The following is a 20,333-nucleotide window of genomic DNA, read 5'->3' as shown; positions in this document are numbered from 1 at the left end:
CAGGTGGACCCCGGCCCCTCCTAATGCCAAGCCTGCCCCCCAGAACTCGGCCCTGAGGAGGCAGGACACGAGAGCCACTGCCTGCCGGGCTCTTCCACCCCCTCCGCCTCCTTGCCGTGAGGGGGACTGGGCCTCCGAGTCCCTCCCCGAGGCCTTGCTTGCGTGGGGCTGGAACCTGGGTGACCCCCGGCCCTGGGAAAGGAAAGCTGTGACCAGTGTTCAGCCAAACCTCGCTCTGCCTTCAGCCTTGGAGCCACCCCTTGCTCTCCGGCAGGCAGAGGGGCATGATCGAGGACAGCCGACCGCTGGGCTCCGTCACTCCCAGCGAGCAAACCCCTGCTGCCAGGGGAGAGGAGGGCCCTGGGATCTGGATCCGCACGGGAAACAGCTGGGACTTGGAGCTGGCCGCCTGCACACCAGCACGAGGGGGAACGCTGCCGCGACTGCAACAGCTGTGGAAGCCGCGCAGCCGATGCGCAGGGCCAATGTTAAGGGCTTGCAAACAGCCTACTAAGTACAGAAAGAGAACAGAGGGAGCCAGGATGCTGAGGAAGCCTGGAGGGTAAATAACCTCATAGGAAGAAAGTATCTTTTTTGAACTAACAGGAGTTATAGAATTTTTTATAATAATGCAAGGTTTGTATCACAATTCTAACCATTATAGATTTAGTGTACAAACACTTATAACATTAAACAAAACTGTCTTTAAGAAAAGTATTTAGTTTTTCCTTATTTGAGTCCATTAGACGAGTAATCTTTCAACAGTTTCAAGACCTTCACACCTGAGAGCACTAATTAAAAGGATTATCAACCGTGCTGCTTTGCGAGTTCACCACAAACACGGCCACATGCTCACCGACGACGGTCACCCTCAGTGCAGACCAGGAAAGAATACAAAAAGAATAAAGGACTCTTCAGGGTGCTTGAAGGTGGCGCCCAGCTTTACCGTAGGAAGGCTAAGTTTTTAAAACCACAATTTGTCAAAATGGCTGTTAAAGACTTGTAAACATTTTCAGTTTTCAGAGGCATTTAAGGTTTTGCCCAAGCCGTGAACCCCAGATCAAAAAGTACCTCCTAGAAACAGTTCCAGAAACCGTCTGCTGTGTTTGAAATGACAAGGGACATTCAACACAACACATATACCCAATACTGAGACAGGACCACAGAAGCAATCTAGGACAAATCTAAAACAATGACCACTAAAACTTTAAATTAAATAGTAGTCATAATTCGGTCCTTTGGAAACCATTTTCGCCTTGTGTTTTCAGGGCGTTTATCCATATCCCCTAAGTTTCCAGGTGTGCTGACACACTGCGCACCTGGCGGGGTCTGTGGGGTCTGCAGCCACACACCCTCTTTCTCTGACGCATTGTGGCCCCTCCCTCCAAGGCTGACCTACAGCAGCCCCACTCTAGGCTGCACCCCTTCCAGGGTCCTGGCTGAATGCCCCAGGGGTTGAACAGGTCTTACCCCTCTGGCTGCTGGGACCTGCACCCCGGCCCCCCGAGAACATGCGTTTCCCCCGTCTGTTCCCCACTCTGCTCTCCAGGTGCACCTATGTGAGCCCAGCTCAGGCAACATCCAGGACCCCAAGGCTTCTGGAACCCTCTCCGGTGCTCCCCCCAGATCCCGGGAGCCTCAGTCTCTCACAACTACGACCTGTCTCCTCAATGTGCTCGGTCCCCTGCCCCATGCTGGGGTCCCAAAGGGCCTCCGGGTGGAAGGCTGGGCAACTGCAGGGCGCCTCGTCTGTTGCCCACCTGCATGGGGCGACCGTCGCTCGGGGACAGGCTTTGTGTGTGGGGGGAGTGGAGGAGACCCCCCAGGCCTGTCCCTTCCATCATCCAGACCTTGGGGTCGGCAGCCCCGTCTCTCCTGCCTTTCTGCTGCGCTCTCCTGAGATCCCCACACTCCACACTCCAAACCTAACCCTCACCGCTCGTCCTCAAACTCACCTCGAATTCCACGCTGTCCCCCGTGCTCCTGTCAGCAGCAGGGGCTGAGGGGCACTTTCTCGGGTCCCTCTGTCCGCAGGGCCCCTGGTTCCTACAGCTCCTTCTATCTGGATGTTGGACCTCTGTTTCTCTCCTAGTCTCTCAGTGCCTTCGTCCCAGCCTCTGTCCCCAGCTTTATCACTCCATTCTTTATTTCTGCTAATAACTGTCAGGCCTCTTCCTAACTCTCCAGATCTTCCCGTTTCACAGCATCCCCATCCTGCTTCTCTGAGGAGAGGAGTGCTTTCTCTGCTTTTACTTTTCTTCTGCTCCCTGCATCAGCTCCTCTTCCCGGTTTGTCTTGACCAGTCTTCACGTTAACAGCCTTCCTGGAACAACTCCAGCCTCTGGTTCACCCAGCCTGCTCCCGTGAGCTGTGAAGGCTGGGAGGCCTTCTGTGTTCTCGACCCACACCAGCTGCCTCAGTGGTACCTGGGCCAAGCCCTGCAGGTGAGTACCGTTCCTACCACCACACCTGGGGAGCAGGAGCTTTCCTGTTTCCAAATCTGCGTCCACACCTCCCATTCTCTCCATCTTTGGGGTGCAGAACCCTGGCATTGCTTTCCTGCTATTCTAGGGGATGTCGAGAGCAAGAGAACAGAGTATGTTCAGGTGGCGGTGCCTACCTAGAAGCCCCCTAGCTGTGTTCCCGCCTCAGGAATCCTGGAATTTCCCACCACTATATCATCTCCTGCTCTGCTGGGGGCAGGACCTCTGGCAAGTCCCTCAGCCGCCCCACCCTCTGACCTGGTCTGTCGGAGAGACTACAGCACACAAACACAGAGGTCCCATGGTCTTGGCCCTGAGCAGGAGCTCGACACAGCACCAACCATTGCCACCACTGTAGGGAGTCAATGCTCTGTCTATATCTTGCCGTCACACACGTGGCTGTCATGAGCAGACGCCACGGCCCCAACTGTGTGATCTGCCCTCTGCACATCATGGCAAGAGCGAGGGGAAAGACCTTTGGAACCCCGTCACCGAAGGCACTTAAGGCCCCTGCCATTGGGTGCCGCCTGCCCTGGGGTGTTGCCTGCCCCGTGCCCCAAGAAGACCGGGCTGCCATGGCCCCACTTGCCAGCAACCACCTGTCACTATAGAGACTCAAGAGGACATGGTGGACCCCTAGCCTCCTCCAGCTGTGCTCCACTGCCATTTGAGGAATCTCATCCCTGTCTCCTCATGTCCCCAAGTGAATGTATGCCAACACAAGCAGAGAGGTGACCACTCGCTCCCGTTTCAGCTGCAGACGCCGGCTGCCCCTTCTCCTGCTGGCCGTGAGGCTTGGGGAGGCTGTGAGCAGGACCCCTGACAAGGCACCTGCAGGGGCATGGGTTCCAGCAGTGCAGTGGCCCCACAGGACGTCCCAGTCGCTGCCCCGGACCCTGCCACTTCCAGATCTGGCCCCAGACCTTCCAAGAGCTGCCAGGTCAGTCTAACCAGCCCGATGGGCTCAAGCTGGGGCTGAGGCTTCAGGGCATGGGCACCCCCACCTTGTCCTGGCAAGTGGTGGTGACACCACTGGTGGTGACCAGTGGTGACACTATCATGGTGGTGACATGGTGGTGACATAGTGAGAGGCCCTTGGCGAGCATGGCCAAGGGGTCAGGTTCGGCTGCAGCTAAGTCTGATCCTTGGGGGTTAGCACCTGACCCTCCCATTCCATCCCTGCCTCGCCCCAAGAATCGCAAACCACGCTGTCACAAAGCCTGAGGTCCAAGAAAGCAGCTTCTTGAGGGCTAGCCTCAAAGAGGCACAGAGGGGCCCCTCTCGCCAGCAAGAGTGACAACAGGTGCTTCCGGGAGGGGGGCTGCTTCAGAGAGGGGCACAGCAGCCGCTCGTCAGGGATCAAAGGAAGCGGCCCAGGGAGGAAGGAGCTGCAGGGCCAGGGGCCGTGCTGACCCAGCGTCACTGTGGCCATGTCCACGGAGAAGGAAGGGACACACCTGCCCTCTCCCCCAGCCCTCTCTGCCAGGAACGCCTCCAACCAGGAGGCCAGCAGGAGAGGCAGGAGGCGGCTCACACCTCCTGGTCAGAGAGAGACGCCCCGTTCCCGCCGGCCAGGAGGATGCGAGAAGCTCTGACCAAAGACAGAGCCTACTCCAAATCTGAGATGGGGGAGGAGCGGGGCTGGAACCGCAAGCCCACCCCCTCCACACCCCCAGGCCCCAGGCAGGCTCCGGGTGCACCTGGCCTCAGGCAGCACAACCTTGTCCCGACAGACTCGCAAGCACCTGCCGTGACTCTCCCCCGGCCAGGAGTGGCAGGGAGGAGGGTGGCCTGAGTGAGTGGGAAGGGAGGCAGGAGACAGGCAGGGAATGCCCAGCCGTGGGGACCCCACGCAGACCCTCGGGCTCTGGTCGCCCAGGCCACTTCCCTGGGGCTTTGGTTGGTCTCCAGAATCATCCAATCCGGACTCCCTCTGAACACTTCTGTTCTGCTCAGGCACCCTCTGAGCATGTCCCTCAAGCAACACCAGGGACCTCACTAATGGGCTCTCCAAGGAGGAGGACCCAGTTCTAGGCAAGTGATCCTGGGGACAAAGCCACCAAAGGTCTGAGCAGACAGTGGCCAGTCCAAGGCCAGTCCCAAAGTCCACGCAGCCCCTCAGGCCCCTGCAAACATGGCACAGGGGCTGGGGGCGTGTTTTGTCTCATCCATGATGACGACCTGGGGCAGAGCCACAGGAAAGGCGGGTCCACCCTGCCCCCCACCAGCAGGGACAGGGCTGCCAGGTGCACACACACACGCTACCTTGTTGAGCTCCTCGATTCTCCGGATCAGGTAAGGGTTGCTGGAGGAATTCTCGAAGTACACATAGTCTGCAAACAGGTAGAGAGAGAGTGTCACCCCACAGCATAGGACCCGCCACACTCAGAACCACCTGCCGCCCCAGGGACCCAGGGAAGCCCAGACCCCCCACTCCACTCACTCGCACCCTCAGTTCTGGGGGCTGGGGAACAGGAGCGAATGAAGGAGGTGAAGTCCCCACTGTCCCCAGGGGAAGATGATCTACCCAGAACCCCATCAGTGGGTGCTAGGCAAGGGCCCGAGACAAGGCAGGAGGGGGCCGCTCCAGGCAGGGCCCAGAGTGTGGGTCCCCATCCCAGGGGTCCCAACTCCAGGAGGTCCGTCCCTCCCAGGAGAGGCATGGGGGCCAGGCAGCTTCCCCCTGGGGACACCTTCCCAGGAGGCTGCTGCTGGCCTGGAGGGTGGCCTGAGAGTCACGCAGCCAGAGCAGGAAGGACAGCTACAGGCAGTGCCACCACCAGCCCCAAAGACCATGCCAGCACACCAGGGGCTACCGGACCCTGCCTCTCCTCCTCCGGCTCCAGGCACACCCCCCCCCCCCCATGTCCCTCTACAAATAAATTGAGGCTGGGCCTCCTGGGCAGAGGCAGGCACAGAAACCAAGCAGAGCTTGCTGGCACAGGCACGGTGTCAGGCTCCCAGAGGCGTGAGATCAGAGGGTGCCGCCACCACCCCACTGGGTCCCTTAGACCATCAGGTCAGCACCAACTTCCCTCACAGAGAAACCACATGTGCTTTCCACCTTCCCACAGGCTCCACAGGGGGAGAGTCAGGCTCTGGCCTGGGGAGGCTGGCAGTCTCCCAAGATTTCCCAAGATGCCCACAGTGGGAGGCCACCCAGCTGCCAGCCTGGCTGCCCGGCCAAGGCCTCGATGCTCCAGGCATCCTGGAGCAGATCAGGGAAGGCTCAGCTTGAGAAGCAGGCCAAGCTGCCATCCCCACCGAACTGCCCAGGAACACCTTCCCCCCGCCACTCGCCACCCATGGCGGAGGCCCGAGGTCCTGCCGGAGATGGCCAGCCAGGAGGTTCCTCTTAGCTGGAATCCAGTAAAGCCTGGATATGGCCCAAATGCCCACAACTGGGCACAGATTCGGCAAGCTGCAGGAAGACGAGCACATGCCAAAGGAGCAGGCATGGCCCTGTCCACGTGGGAGGTCCCACCTGTGCTGCCTGGACCCTGTGGAGGGGCCTGAAAAAGCACCTGTCTCCTGCCACTGATGCACTCCTTCAGGTACACACCTGTGAGGATACGCCTGTGGGGACCCACCTGTGGGTGCACACCTGTGAAGATGCACCTGCAGGCACACACCTGAGGGGGCACACATCTATGAACACTGCTCCCCAGGCTCACACGTGCTACCCTGAGGACAGAGGGGCTCAGACATGCCACACCCTCAAAGAGCTCCACAGAACAAGAGCAACGATACTAAAGATCCAAAGCGAGCCCAGCTCCAGTGCTCGTGGGCCGTTCAGAGGCTAGCTGCAAACAGAGGGAGCCGCAGGAGGGGACTTCAGGGTGCGAGGCTTGCTTTAGGGTGACGGGAGGGCTCTGAACTTACAGTGTGGCAATCCTGTACAACTCATGAAAATACTAACTCAGAGAACTGCACACTCAAAATGGGTGAATTTCATCACATGTAAATTACATCTCAGTAAAGCCATTTTTATAAAAAGGTTTCAAATCAATCTTCTAAGCTTTCATTCTAAGCAACTAGATAAAGAGCAAATTAAACCTGAAATAATTATTCATATGTGCCCCAAACTGGAAATAACCTGAATGCTCCCCTCAAGAGGGGAGCAGACAGACCAGCAGCGGGTCTGGCTGTCCAGGGGCAGGCTCCTCGGCAGTGCCCAGCTGAAGTCCTGCTGGTTACGCTGCGCTCCGACAACACTTGGGGGCACCCTGCAGGGCTGCAGGCCGCAGGAGGGGTGACCACTCGGGCCTGGGGGCAGGAACTGGGCTCTCTCATGACTGCACACATTTCCCAAAACTCACAGAACTTACGAGGAGCGGACTTTACTGTATGTAGATCACACTTCAGTAAATGGGAAAACAAACAAGCTGGAAGGCAGGAAATTCTAAGGAGTAAAAACCAAGGGAGTGAAACACAACAGCGGCAAATTAATGGGGCCAAAGCTGCTCACTAAAACAATCCAGCAATCAAACAATCGAAGAACCTCAGGCAAGGCTGACAAAAAAGAGAGAAGCCACACAGAACCAACACCAGGAACGCAAGAGGGGACATCAGCGCACGTCCTGCGGCCGTGAGAATAGCAGGAGGGACGTACGTCAGCTTGACCAGTCAGTAGGACAACTTGGAAGGAACAGACCAAGAGCTTGAAAGACATGAAGGACCAAAGTTCACCCAGGAAGCGACAGGCCACCCCACACCTCTTAGAGAAGCTGAATTCACAGATGAAAACCTCCCAACAACAACCAGAAAGAAAAAGAAAGAAAGAAAAACCCTTCCAGGCCCGATGGCTTCACTGGGGAGTCCCACCAAACATTTAAGGAAGATTTAACACCAAGTCCACATCAACTCTTTCAAAAGCAGAAGAGGAGAGAACACTCCCCGACCGGCTCACGAGGTCAGCATCACACCGATACCACAACCAGACAAAGATATCACAAGAAACCCACGGGGCAACATCCCTCATGAACACAGATGCAGAACTTCTCAACAAAACACAGCAAATCGGAGCTAGCAACACATAAAAAGGCTAATAAATCTCCACCACTGGATTCATCTGGGGATACAAGGTTGGCTCAACATCGAAAATTGCATCAAGAGAATAAAGAATCATGACCATCTCAATAGAAGCAGGAGAAGATTGGACAAAATCCAACACATATTCCTGATACACACTCTTAAGCAAACCAGGCGTTAAAGGGAACTCCCTCAACCCGATAAAAGGCATTTACGAAACACCTACAGCTAACGTCATACTTGATGATGACACTGGATGCCTTCCCCTAAAATCAGGAAGGAAGCAAGGATGTCAACTCTCTGCACTGCCGTTCACCTTAGAGGCCCCAGTCAGTGCGAGGAGGAAACAAGGGAACGAATGGCATCCAGATGGGAAGGAAGAGGTAAAACTTTCTACATGCAGGATGACGTGACTGTCTACACGGAAATTCTCAGTCTACAGAAAAGCTATTAAAAGTAAAGAGTGAGGGTTAGCAAGGTCAGAGGATACAAAATAGCATGTAGAAAGCTCCAAGAAACATCCAATACTTGAGTATCAATTTAATAAACTGTCTACAGATCTTTAAAGATCAGAAGTTCTGTGCAAAGATCTACATGCTGAAAACTACAAAACACTGGTCAGAAAAACCAACGAAGATCTCAATAAACAGTAACACGTAAGGTGTTGTGTATTAGAACACAGGGTGGGAACCGTTTTCAGTAAAGGGCCAGACAGTAAATACTTCACCGAGGATATCACGTAGGTACTAACGTAACGTACTGCCACAAACTTTTTACTGATGAACTTAAATTAAAACAATAATTGAGTGCAAGCTTTTGTAATAACATGGGTCTACGAGTTAGAAGAACTGGATTCTATTTTAGGGGAGGGCATTATGCTTCACTGGGGTTCGAAGTCAGCATTCGCTGTCATCAAAATCAACAGCAAACGTCTGTCCCCCTGTGCATGCTCATCTGTGATGCGATCCTACATGCCTCATCTGAGAACGTCCTTCCATGCCAATGGGTACAGCCAAAGACTGACCTCTAACTACAACGGTATAATTTTTTTTTTTTTGAGGAAGATCAGCCCTAACATCTGCTGCCAATCCTCCTCTCTTTGCTGAGGAAGACTGGCCCTGAGCTAACATCCGTGCCCATCTTCCTCTACTTTATACGTGGAACACCTACCACAGCATGGCTTTTGCCAAGAGGTGCCATGTCCACACCCGGGATCTGAACCAGCAAAGCCCGGGCTGCCAAGAAGCAGAATGTGCGACCTTAACCGCTGCACCACCAGGCCGGCCCCTACAAGGGTATAATGTTAACGGAGCATATTCATCACTTGGAAGGTATTTCCTAAACTCTATCACATTTCTCTCTGGATACGTGCAGTACAGGGTTAACAGCAGGTCTGGGCTGTCCACACCCTATACCTTCCGAAGAAGTGTTTGGCCCTTGACCCGCTTCCGGGAGGTAACCTCAAAGCCCCTGGACTCTGCTGCCCGACAACGGTCTTCACGTACCTGGGGATGTGACTGCCGGACGGCAGTAACCTGGGCAACTAAAGCCAGCCACGACCACACGACTCATCTGGGACAAACCAGCAGACGCCAAGGCTCAGGTAAGCATCACTGCGTGTGTATTGTCACGTGCGGTGGCCGAGAGAATTAAGCACTGTCCACAACTCCACTGGGCGAGGCCAACTGGGAGCTTGCACTGGTCTCTCCTGGACCCTGACATATGCGTTTCTTTTGCTGACTTGGGTCTGTATCCTTTTGTCCTCATGAACTGTAACCATGAGCATAACTGCTTTTCAGTTCCGTGAGTCATTCCAGCAAATACTGAACTTGAGGAGGGTCCCGGGGACCCTGAACCACAGCACGCAATTGCAGCCCAGTCTACCGCTCTCCAGTGAAGGGTGGGTGGGAGCTCCTCCACACAGCTCAGTGGATTTTGAAACATGGAGATCCCTTCGCACTCACACTGAGGTCCAGAAAGCGGCGCTGGAACTGCAGTCTGAGCTCGGGAAATGCGCCCGCTGCCAGCATGGGTCGGAACGAGGCCGTGCTCCTTGTTCCTTGTTTCGACCGTAAGGGAACCATATAAAGCAGTTTGTGACTCAGACAACATTCGTTGTCACCAAAATGACTTAACCACAGTATAAGCTTTGCATTAAGCGCTTTTTCATGCAATTTTCAGACAAATTCATGAAGGACCATTGTCAAGTATGCAGCAAAAACTAACTTTCAAAGGCATTCAGTGTTTGATAATGGTGGCTGGGAGTGGCTCCTCTCATTCCAAAAAATTTCAGTTTGCACCCTGAGTTCAAGAAATTATAATAAAATTTAACCACTGCTACACCATCAAGCTGCTGCATGGTAAGGCAAGTCGAGACGTTCAGCTTCTATTTGTTTTTTCTTTCTTTCTTTCTTTTTTTTTTGAGGAAGATTAGCCCTGAGTTAACATCTGCTGCCAATCCTCCTCTTTTTTTGCTGAGGAAGACTGGCCCTGAGCTAATACTGTGCCCATCTTCCTCTACTTTATATGTGGGATGTCTGCCACAGTGTGGCCTGACAAGTGACGCATAGGACCACACCAGAGATCCGAACTGGCGAACCCCAGGCCACCAAAGCAGACCATGTGAACTTAACCGCTGCACCACCAGCTGGCCCCAGTCAGCTTCAGCTTCTATTTCTGATAAAAAAATTCACAGAACTGATGATAGTTCAGTTCATGAGGTCAAATGAAGTTTGCTGTTGACCCAGCTGGTTTGATAAGGCATGACAGATTCAAATATTTCCACAAAGTGCTTGCTAACAGGTAATACGACAGGTAACCAGAGGCATTAACACCTTGCATTTTCACAAGCCTTGTAAATTTGTCCAGCCAAGCCCTTTTCTTTTCTTTTTTGAGGAAGATTAGCCCTGAGCTAACATCTGCTGCCGATCCTCCTCTTTTTGCTGAGGAAGACTGGCCCTGAGCTAACATCCGTGCCCATCTTCCTCTACTTCATATGTGGGACGGCAGCACAGCATGGCTTGCCAAGCGGTGCCATGTCTGCACCTGGGATCCAAACTGGCAAATCCCAGGCCACCGAAGCAGAACACGTGCACTTAACCACTGTGCCACCAGGCCAGTCCGCCCTTTTCTGATCCATACGGTTTATCACAATCATTTGCAACACATCTGTGTTAGCCAGGGTTCTCCAGGGAAACAGAACCAATTAGAGAGGGGTTTATTATAAGAACTGGCTCACGTGGTTATGGAGGCTGAGAAGTCCTATAACCTGCCCTCTGCAAGCTGGAGGCCCAGGGGAGCTGCTGGTGTAATCCACTCTGAGTCTAAAGGCCTGAGGCCTGGGGGCTGCAGGTCTAAGTCCAGGGGTCCGAAGGCTTAGGAACCAGGAGAGCTGCTGGTGTAATCCACGCTGAGTCTAAAGGCCTGAGGCCTGGGGGCTGCAGGTCTAAGTCCAGGGGTCCGAAGGCTTAGGAACCAGGAGAGCTGCTGGTGTAATCCACGCTGAGTCTAAAGGCCTGAGGCCTGGGGGCTGCAGGTCTAAGTCCAGGGGTCCGAAGGCTTAGGAACCAGGAGCTGCAACATCCGAAGACAGGAGAATCCCAGCTCAGAAAGAGAGGGCAAGAACCTACCCCTCTTCAGCCTTTCCGTCCTACTAGGGGCCTCGATGGCTTGGGCAATGCCCATCCACTGTGGGGAGGCAGACCTTTACTCAGGCCCCTGACGCAAGTGCTAATCTCTTCTAGAAACACCCTCACAGACACACCCACAAATAACATCTTACCAGCTATCCGGGCCTCCCTGAGCCTAGTCCAGCTGACACATAAAATCAACCATCACAGCATCTTAGCAGATTCCACTTCAGTTTGCACTAAATTAGTGTTTTCCCAACTTCTTTGAAAATATTCTTGGTGTACTCGGTCCACGCAGACTTCACAGAGGCTCCTCTTCAGTGACTTCACACTCACCGCCGAGGCCTCGAAGGAACAACTGAGCAGTACAGGCAGCACCTGCTGACTAACGGAGAGCCGGGGAAACAAGCCCAGACCTCTGCCTCGTCTCTGTTGGTGTTGATGTGGTGCCCCAATTGTCTTACAAAGCTTATTTCCTCCGGACACATGTCTCTGGCGCTTCAATCAAACGTGACCTCATTTCGTCACCACAGTGAGTGGCTATCCTTGCTTGGCTGATAAATAAGTTACTCGGAAACTTCGATGGTAGTCTCTTTTTCATTTATTTTTGAGAAGTTCAGTTGTGATTTAAATTTTCTACCTTTTCTGACCGTTTTCGTCCCCTGGGGCAGGGCCGACACATACTGTATTCCCTTAGCACAGCTACAGTGTCATCAGATAATAAACGATGCTTTGCCAACTCAGTCATTACAGAATGATGCAGATGCCGTTGTGCCTTCAAACTACAACATTCAAAGTTCACTCTCTCTTGTTTCCACGTGGGGGGATGTCAAGGAAACGCGACACAGGTGGCCCGCAAAGTGCAGACACACCGCGACTGTGTCAAAGGGACCGTGGTGAGCGCAGCACCCCAGATGAGCTCCGCTCCGACCATTCAGCCCCACCAGCGTCACTCAAAAGTAGCCAGAGAACATATGTAAATGCTTTAGCAAGGCTGTATGCCAATAAAGCTTTATTTATGGGCACTGAGATTTGAATTTCATGCAATTTTCATGTGTGGTAAAGTATTCTTCTTTTGATTTTTTTCTCAACCATTTAAAAATGTAAAAACCATTCTTAGCTCATGAGTCATTCAAAAACAGGCCGTGGGCCGCAGCGTGCCAATCCCTGCATGGGAGGACTCAGCACTGGTTAAGATGTCAACCCTCCCCCAGCTGATCTAGACGATGGTTTCCACACAATCCTCATCAAAATGCCACTATTTTTTTTTTATGCAGAAACCAATAAGCTAATTCTGAGCTTTATACAGGAAATCTAAGATACAAGCATAGGCTAAACAATCTGGAAAAAAAACAAAAGCCAGAGGCTTCAAACCACCTGATTTCAAAATTTACTGTAAAGTTACGGTAATCAAAACAGTTTGTATTGGCAGAAGTATAGACACGTATCAACGGAAAAGAATCAAGCCAACAAATACAACCACAGACACACGGCAAACTGATTTGACAAAGATGGTGCTCAGTGGGCAGAGGAGGCAAAATTTTAAGAAATGGTACAGGAACAACTGGACATTCGTATGCCAAAAAAAAGAGAGGGAACCTTAACTATTACCTCACACAAAAATTAACTTAAAATGGATCATAAACTTAAAAGTAAAACCCAAAACTATAAAAATTCTAGAAGAGGGGCTGGCCCTGTGGCATAGTGGTTAAGTTAAGTATGGTGCACTTCAGCAGCCCAGATTTGCGGGTTCAGATCCCAGGCACAGACCTACAGCACTCCTCAGCCATGCTGTGGTGGTGACCCCCATATAAAGTGGAGGAAAATGGGCAGAGATGTTAGCTCAAGGCTAATCTTCCTCAGCAAAAAAAAAAAAAAAAAAAAAAAAATTCTACAGGCAAACAGGATAAAATGTTAGTGACCTTGGGTTAAGTAGATTTTGTAGATACACAAAACGCACAGGTTATAAAAGAGAAAAATTTGCAAAACATATCTGATAAAGAACTGAAATCCAGAACATAAAATGAACTCTCACCACTCAACACTAAGTTCTGATCCAATTCTAAAAACTGGGCAAAAGATTTGTGCAGACACTTGACCAAAGATCCGTGGATGGGAAATAAAGACATGAAAAGATGCTCAACAATACTTTATCATTAGAGAAATACAAATTAAAACTCTAATGAGATGGCCCGCACACCAGCAGAATACTGTGCAAGGACAAAAACCGACAAGCTCACGGGCTGGTGGGGATACGGAGGAAGGGGAACACAGGAACGCAAAACGGTACAGTGGAAAATAATTTGACAGCTTCTCATGAAGTCATATATATACTTGCAGTTCGACCAAGCAACCTAGCTCCTGGGTATTTTTACCCACGAGAAATAAGACCATACGTCCTCACAGAAATCGGAGCACAGGTATTTACAGCTGCTTTCCCCACAATCCCCAAACACTGGAAACCACTCGGCTATGATCTGAATGTCTGTGGCCCTCCAAAGCTCACGCTGAAGTCCTCACCCAGGTGATGGCATTAGGAGGCGGGGCCGTGGGAGGCGCCTAGGTCATGAGGGCGGAGCCCTGGAAAACAGGATTAGTGTCGTTATAAAAGGGAGCCCAGAGCGATCCCCCGCCCAGGAAGTGGGCTCTCACCAGTCACTGAATCTGCTGGAGCCTTGGTCTTGGACCTCCAGCCTCCAGACAGCGAGAAATAGGTTTCCGCTGTTTATAAGCCACCCCATCTACAGCAGCCTGAAGGGACTAAGAGAAACCCCAGTGTCCACCACTGCTGGATAAACTGTGGTACGTCCATTCAAGCAAAACGAACGAAGTCCTGACACAGGGACGAACCTCCAATGCATCACACTCAGAGACAGAAGCCAGACTGAGGCTGCGCACCCTGTGACTCCACTTATGTGGCACCTGCCAACAGGGAAAATGGCAAGAACAGAGACAAGACAGTGCTGCAGGTGAGGGAGGGGCTGACTACAAAAGGGCAAAAAGGAAACTGTGGCGTTGTGGGGATGTTCTCAGGACTGCAGCGGTTACACAACTGTGCACATAGGTCAGAGTCAAAGAACCAGGAAAGGGATTAACCGTGAAGAGTGTGTCAATACACCTGACTCTAAACTTAAAACACACAGGGCCCACCCTCATTAGCCACGGCAATTATATTCTACAGAGTCACCGCTAACACTGAGTTAGCGAGTATGGGGCCATCGCTCCTGGGGAAAGAGGGTCAGGTCCTGCCAGCCTCTGGGCATGACACTTCCATCAGCCCATCAAGACCGCCTCATTCAGTGCTTCTGTTCAGACACCTTAGTCAGTACAGATGCATCCACATCCAATTCACGGCCAGCAGCCTCCAACTCACGCTGCGGGAAGCTCGCCCGACATAGGTGTTTTCCCATGAGGCCCAGCCTGGACTTCCTGGGCTTGAGAACGCTGGCCGGCATTGCAGCACCAGGCCTGGGGCCATTTTAAACAGCAAAATCTCCAAAAGAAAGCACCAAAGTGCAGAAAATATGGTACTAAATAGACCAGGAGGACACATTTATGGTATGACATGAAACAAGAAGACACAGTGTCCCCTTGTTCCCCTCAGCTGGGGACATGTGCGTCGGGGGACTCAGTTCTCACTGCTCTGTGCATGTCCGCAAATGACCATGAAGGCACCACACATACTGATTTGGGGTTATGAATCAACGTTGGTGGATTCGCAAATCCAGAATCTGTAATGAGTAACAAGGAAGGACTATAGGAGCACCAGGAGCGAGTGAGGCAGAGCAGTCACAGCAATGAGCGTTGGCTCGCAGGGACAGGGGCCACAAGGAACCAGGTGGGGACAAAAGGAGGCCCCATAAGAACACACTACATCGTGGACGGCCAAGCTGCACGGCAGTGACGCCCCCAGACTGCTGCAAATGGACCAGCTCCCTGGCCTGCCACCTGCCACGCCCCATTCATCAGAATCCCTCCAGAACCGACTCCCACCAGCTCCCGCCTTGTTCATCCACGGTGGGACGGATGAGCACCGGAGTGCAGCCACGCACAAGCTGAGCACTTTTCTCTTTTCGGATTTGGGGATGGAATCAAGAAAAACACAAGCAGGAGCCAGTAGCCCAAGCTGCACCCTCGAGCCAGCTCCAAGGGGCCAACACCCCACCAGGGCAGAGCCGGCCCGGGGAACACAGCTTTCAGCGCAGGATGCCCAGAGAAACTTGATGCATGTCCCAAATACTGCCCAGGGGTCCTGCCAGTACTTTCACCTGCCAAACCCGGGCACCTCTGCAAGCTCAGAGGCTGGCCCACCCTCAGGCTGGCATCCTCCCCCTCTGTCCTTGCCCATGGCTCCATCCCCCGACCAGGCCTCCCACCCACACACCCCACTGGGCTAGGGTACCAAGAGACAGGATGGAGACCAGACCCTGCCAGGGTGGAAGAGGCCGACGACCCAAGGGCCAGCCTCCCTGAAGGGCTGCAGCCCGTGACGGAGGCTGACGTCCTGTTGTGCAGGTGGCTGGAGGGCCAGGGCCCCCGCTGGGCACCGGGGCCCGAGTGCCACAGGTGTCCCCGGGTTCCTCTGAACATGGCTGCTGGATGAAGGGACAGAACACTCCCCTCCTCCAGAACTGTCCCCGTCAGCCCCAGAGAAGGCCCACCGCTGACTCTGACACTGACCATATGGACAGCCCTTTAGGCTCATGCTGTTTCCACAGGAGCACGTCCACCCAAGACTGACCGCACTGACCCTGGTCCCTTCATGTGGGATGTGGCCGCCCTCTCACACAGCCACAGGAAAGGTAACCCCTAGATCCCCTACACTGGGCCCACAGCAGCCCAAGGAGCTCACTCTGCCTGGCGCCTACAGACGGACCCCAGGAGAGCCGCGTGGCCCCTGGACCTGCCCTGCAGAGGGCAGGGATCCCCGTGGGGACTGCCGCCCTGAGCTGCTCACACCTGAGGCGCACAGCCCTGCACCTAGGTCATCACGATTACACACACACAGAGCCCCTCGTCACCCAGAAGACTCTGGGGTCCTGAGCCCGCCGGGCCCCCTGCGTAACTACAACAGAGAGCCAGGACCCACTCGTGAGGGTGATGCTGGGGGGCTGCGAAGGGCACTCCAAGCTCCTCGGGCCGCAGGGCAGAGGACGCAGCAGAACCCAAAGGCACAGGGGGCAGGGCCGGATTATAGGGCCTCTAAGGCGCTCAGACTTGACCCTCCACACTGCGGAAGCCGCTAAGCAGTCTTAAGCAGATCCGCTCCTTAGGGGATCATCTCCTAAGGCAGGCCATGGACCACATAGCTGGGGGGACAGCCCAGAAGAGGCTCAGAGAGGTGCTGTAGAGCCCAGGAAGGCAGGCAGACACCAGGGACCTGGCTCTCACACAACACCCCCATGAGAAGGTGCAGCTCCAACCCATGTCCCACCAACAAGGAGGAATGAGGCCCCAACGGCCCCAAGAAACTAGGAAGTGTAAGAGGACCCCAGAGAGCATGTGGAGGGCAAGCGGCACCCATGGGCATCTGCCAGCTGCAGCATGGACGCAAGGGACTGGAGGCACCCAGCAGAAGGCAGGCAGGCTCCTGAGGGCATCCAAAGGGCGCAGCCCAAGGGCCACCCTCCCAGCAGGCCTGCCCACCAGGCCCTCCCCAAGGGCCACACCTTGACGCTGGCAGTTGCACCCATCAGAGACCCTCCCAGCCCAGACCCTCAGCAGCTGTGAGGACAGCATCAGCACCCCTCTTCCGTCCATGCGTGGGGCCCTTGGGAGCCCCAGGAAGCCTGTGCCCTGTGCCCATCAGCAGTGGGCCTGCCCGCTGCCTGAAGACAGGGGGTGCAGGTGGGGACAGAGAGGCATACGAGGGTCCTGGACAGAAAAACAGGATATCTTTTAGAACATCAAATTCTTGAGAGAAGGCATGCTGGTGCACTGAAAGGTGGGTTCCTCCTAGGGAGCAACAGACCGCAGCGGGACCTGGCCCAAATCCAGGTGGGTGCACCCCAACTTCAGCTGGAGGCAGCCCGGGAAGAGGGGGACCCCACGGCCATCCTCACCCAAGCGGCCCTCGCTCCTGACCGCAGAGGCACCCACGTCCACACGTAGCTGAGCCAGCTGCTGAGCAGGACCCTGGGAAGGCCAGGCAGACACGCGGGGTTCCCGGTGGGAACGGCACCGCTCCGCCCTGTGGGCTCCAGGAGGCAGGCATTTGCTTCTTTGGACCATTTACTCCAACATCCCTGATCAACAGCTTCTTTTTTCATTAATCCAAGAGTTTAACGGCCAGATTTTTCTCTCAAAGCAACAAGGAAGGCCAAAGGCAGGCGCTGGCCCGCCTCAGCCCAGCAGACCTCTCTGGCAGGGCAACTGAGGGTGGGTGAAGGCGGTGCCCCCCGCAGCCCGGAGGCCGTCGTGGCACCCCTGCTCACAGTGGGTCCCCGGACACCTCCTTGCCGGCCCTTCACAAGTCTGGAGTTTTCATGTGTGTGAACATCCTACCCGTCAAAGTTTAAATTAAACAAAAGAAGGAGACAGGCACTTCTGCCAACAGGACAGGATCCGTGACGTAAATGCAGGCAGCAGGGCACGAAACTGAGGGCAGGTAAGATGCTGCCCCAAAAGAGAAGGGACAGCAGGAGGGGACGCACCTTAACACCGGCAGCTGCCTAGAAGGACAGGGGTATTCCTGCCACCTTTTTAAAGTACGATTTTTAAAAAGCAAACTATTCAGGGGCTGGCCCGGTGGCACAGCAGTTAAGTTCGCACGTTCCACTTCGGCGGCCCGGGGTTCACCGGTTCGGATCTCAGGTGCAGACACGGCACCGCTTGGCAAGCCATGCTGTGGCAGGCGTCCCACATGTAAAGTAGAGGAAGATGGGCATGGATGTTAGCTCAAGGCTAATGTTCCTCAAAAAAAAAAAAACAAAAAAAATTAAAAAAAAAAACCTATCCAAAAGAATGGGTGTTAACTTCTTGTGATGAAAGAAAAAAAAAAAAAACCTGAGAGGAGATGGTTACAGGCTGTCAATTATGAAGCCAAACGCCCCAAACAGTCACTGTGCTGCAGGGCGGCTCACAGGCACTAACTTCTGCTTTTCTGTTCTGAAACATTATTGATCATCTTTGCATTAAATGCACAGAGAGCAGAAGAATCCTGCCATGGTGCCCTCAGCCCATAGCTGGTTCTGGAAACCCACCTGGCCCCTTGACGGGGCAGAACCCAGAGGAGCAGAGGTCTTGGACCCTGACCCTGTCACCCAAGTCCAGGCCCCGCCTGCCTGCCACACTGCTGACAGAAGGCCTCTGTCCACGGCCAGGTCACCTCCCTGGGGAGAACCAGGCCCTGCTCCTCCCAGGCTGACCCACTCCACCCAGCTGGTCAGCTGGCACAAAGCCACAACCACGCCTTCACCCTGCTCAGACATCCTGGCAGGGCCTTGGAACAGCCTGCCAGGTAAAATGCAGGACACCCAGATAACGCTGGGTTTCTGCTAAGAACTTTCTAGGATAAGTATATCCCACACAATATTTAGGACATACTTATGCTAAAAAACTGTTTATCCAAAATTCAGATTTAGCTAGTGTCCTGTACTTGTCCTTGCTGAAGGTGGCACCTGTGTAAAGAGCTCTGTTCGGGTGTCACCTCCCAGACTCTACTGCTCAGCACCCTGCAGGCCAGGGCAGGCTGCTTAGACCCGGCCAAGCCCCAGGTGGCAAGCGGCTCAGGGAGAGGGGGGCACACTTCCTGTGTCTGTGGCCTGAAAAACCTAGACGCCCCATCCCCAAGCAAGCAGCACCTCGGGACAGGATGCTAACCTGCCAACACACCGCCCACCATGACCACGGGCCCTGCCAGGACCCATGGGCCGGTGCCTCGGGTTTCTGTCCAAAAACCGGGTAAGTGAAGTTTCTTCTACAGGAACCGACAGGCAGCTGAGTGGAAGCCTGCAGTCACGCCTGTGAAGCACCATTCGCAAATGACCCAGAGCCCTGGAAAAGGGACTTGAGTGGACCCCCTAAGAGAGGGGATGTGCAGACTTGGGGCAGGCCAGGCCTCCCCTAGAGGAGCCCCTGCAGGACACAGAGATCCTTATCCACACTGCGAGGAAACTAATGTATGGCAAGGTCTGGGATGGCCAGGCCCCCACTGAGTTCACAGCCAGACAGGAGGCCCAGAGAAGATGAGTTGGGGTCCAGGGGGCCCATGGCCTGGGGGGATCAGGGAGGGCTCCCTCTGGCACCAGTCTCAACAAGCAGGCACACTGCGGGTCCTGCTGGAGCCCCCAGCCCACGAGGCAGGGACTGGCAGAAGTGCCGGGGGTGGGGGGCAGTGAAGGCACAGCAACTGCCACCTTAGGGCCTCCAGCCCTCAGTGGGGTGGACGATGCCCGGGGTCCACAGCCCACCCCCCTGCCTCTCCCCACTGTCTCTCCCTCGGCTTTGCATCTCCATCCAGAAGCTGGGTGCCTCTGTTCTGGTGATCGTCCCTCACTTATTCAACATGCCACGCCAACTCACATCAGGGCCAGAAGCCGCAGCCCTGGGGATGGGAGGGTAAGACGGTGCCTGCAGAGGGGCTTCTGGCTGGGTGAAGTCAACGGGGCACAGGCATGCTGGAGGGGCAGGCAGGACGAGGGGCCCAGGGCAGGTGGGAGCCCTCCACCAGGTGAGAGAGAACTTCCGGCACAGGCAGCCCATGGGGGGCTCATGCCTGGCAGGAGAGGGGTCTGCACTGCAGAAAGGGGGTTCAGGGGGGTGCGTGCAGGGAGGGCAGCATGAGGAAGGGCGGCTGCCTCAGTTGGGGGTGGGGCAGAGGCTGAGGGACTCAGGGCTGTGGGGATGGAGGAAGGTGAGTTAGTCCCCAGGGGTTCGGGGCAGTGGGGGCCACGGGCAGCTGCGAGGGCGCCCTCCCTAGCGGTGTGCTGAGGAAGGACGTCCAGGGCTGACACTCCCCCCTCCCCCCAGGACTACCAGCTCCAAGGCTGGGAGACTAACGGGCCTCCCTCGCAAGGCCCTGCACCCATGCCTGCTCCCCACAGGGCCCTGGTGCTAAACAGCAGGCAGGCCCCATTCCCGTGACTGCCCCTGAGCACGAGGGTGCAGCAGAGAGCCCCACGGCCAGGCAGGTGCTGTGCTGACCCATTGTACAGATGTGGGTGTGCCCACTGACCTTGGGCACAAGGCT

General features: G+C 54.7%; 1 protein-coding gene across 12 annotated transcripts in view; it reads right to left on the bottom strand.

The window, feature by feature from the left end:
* The window catches only part of MTA1 (metastasis associated 1), a 45,979-nt gene that overhangs the window by 23,101 nt on the left and 2,545 nt on the right, over nucleotides 1–20,333 (bottom strand). For 7 of the 12 annotated variants that reach the window (XR_002803735.2, XR_011431842.1, XM_070249208.1 and 4 more), the window contains exon 2: nucleotides 4,749–4,816. Coding sequence is in view for 6 of the 12 variants with exons in the window: in XM_023628560.2 (XP_023484328.1) it covers nucleotides 4,749–4,816 (68 nt within the window). In the remaining 6 variants the exon portion in view is untranslated. Of the gene's footprint in view, nucleotides 1–4,748; nucleotides 4,817–10,752; nucleotides 11,088–17,796; nucleotides 17,902–18,964; nucleotides 19,101–20,333 lie in introns of those variants that run through there. The other 5 variants (XM_070249203.1, XM_070249205.1, XM_023628557.2 and 2 more) reach the window with 4 other exon arrangements.

Source organism: Equus caballus, chromosome 24 (assembly GCF_041296265.1).
Source record: "Equus caballus isolate H_3958 breed thoroughbred chromosome 24, TB-T2T, whole genome shotgun sequence".
In the NCBI taxonomy this organism is placed as follows: Eukaryota; Metazoa; Chordata; class Mammalia; order Perissodactyla; family Equidae; genus Equus; species Equus caballus.
Note: the sequence above shows the minus strand (reverse complement) of the source record. Positions and strands in the feature narration are given on the sequence as shown.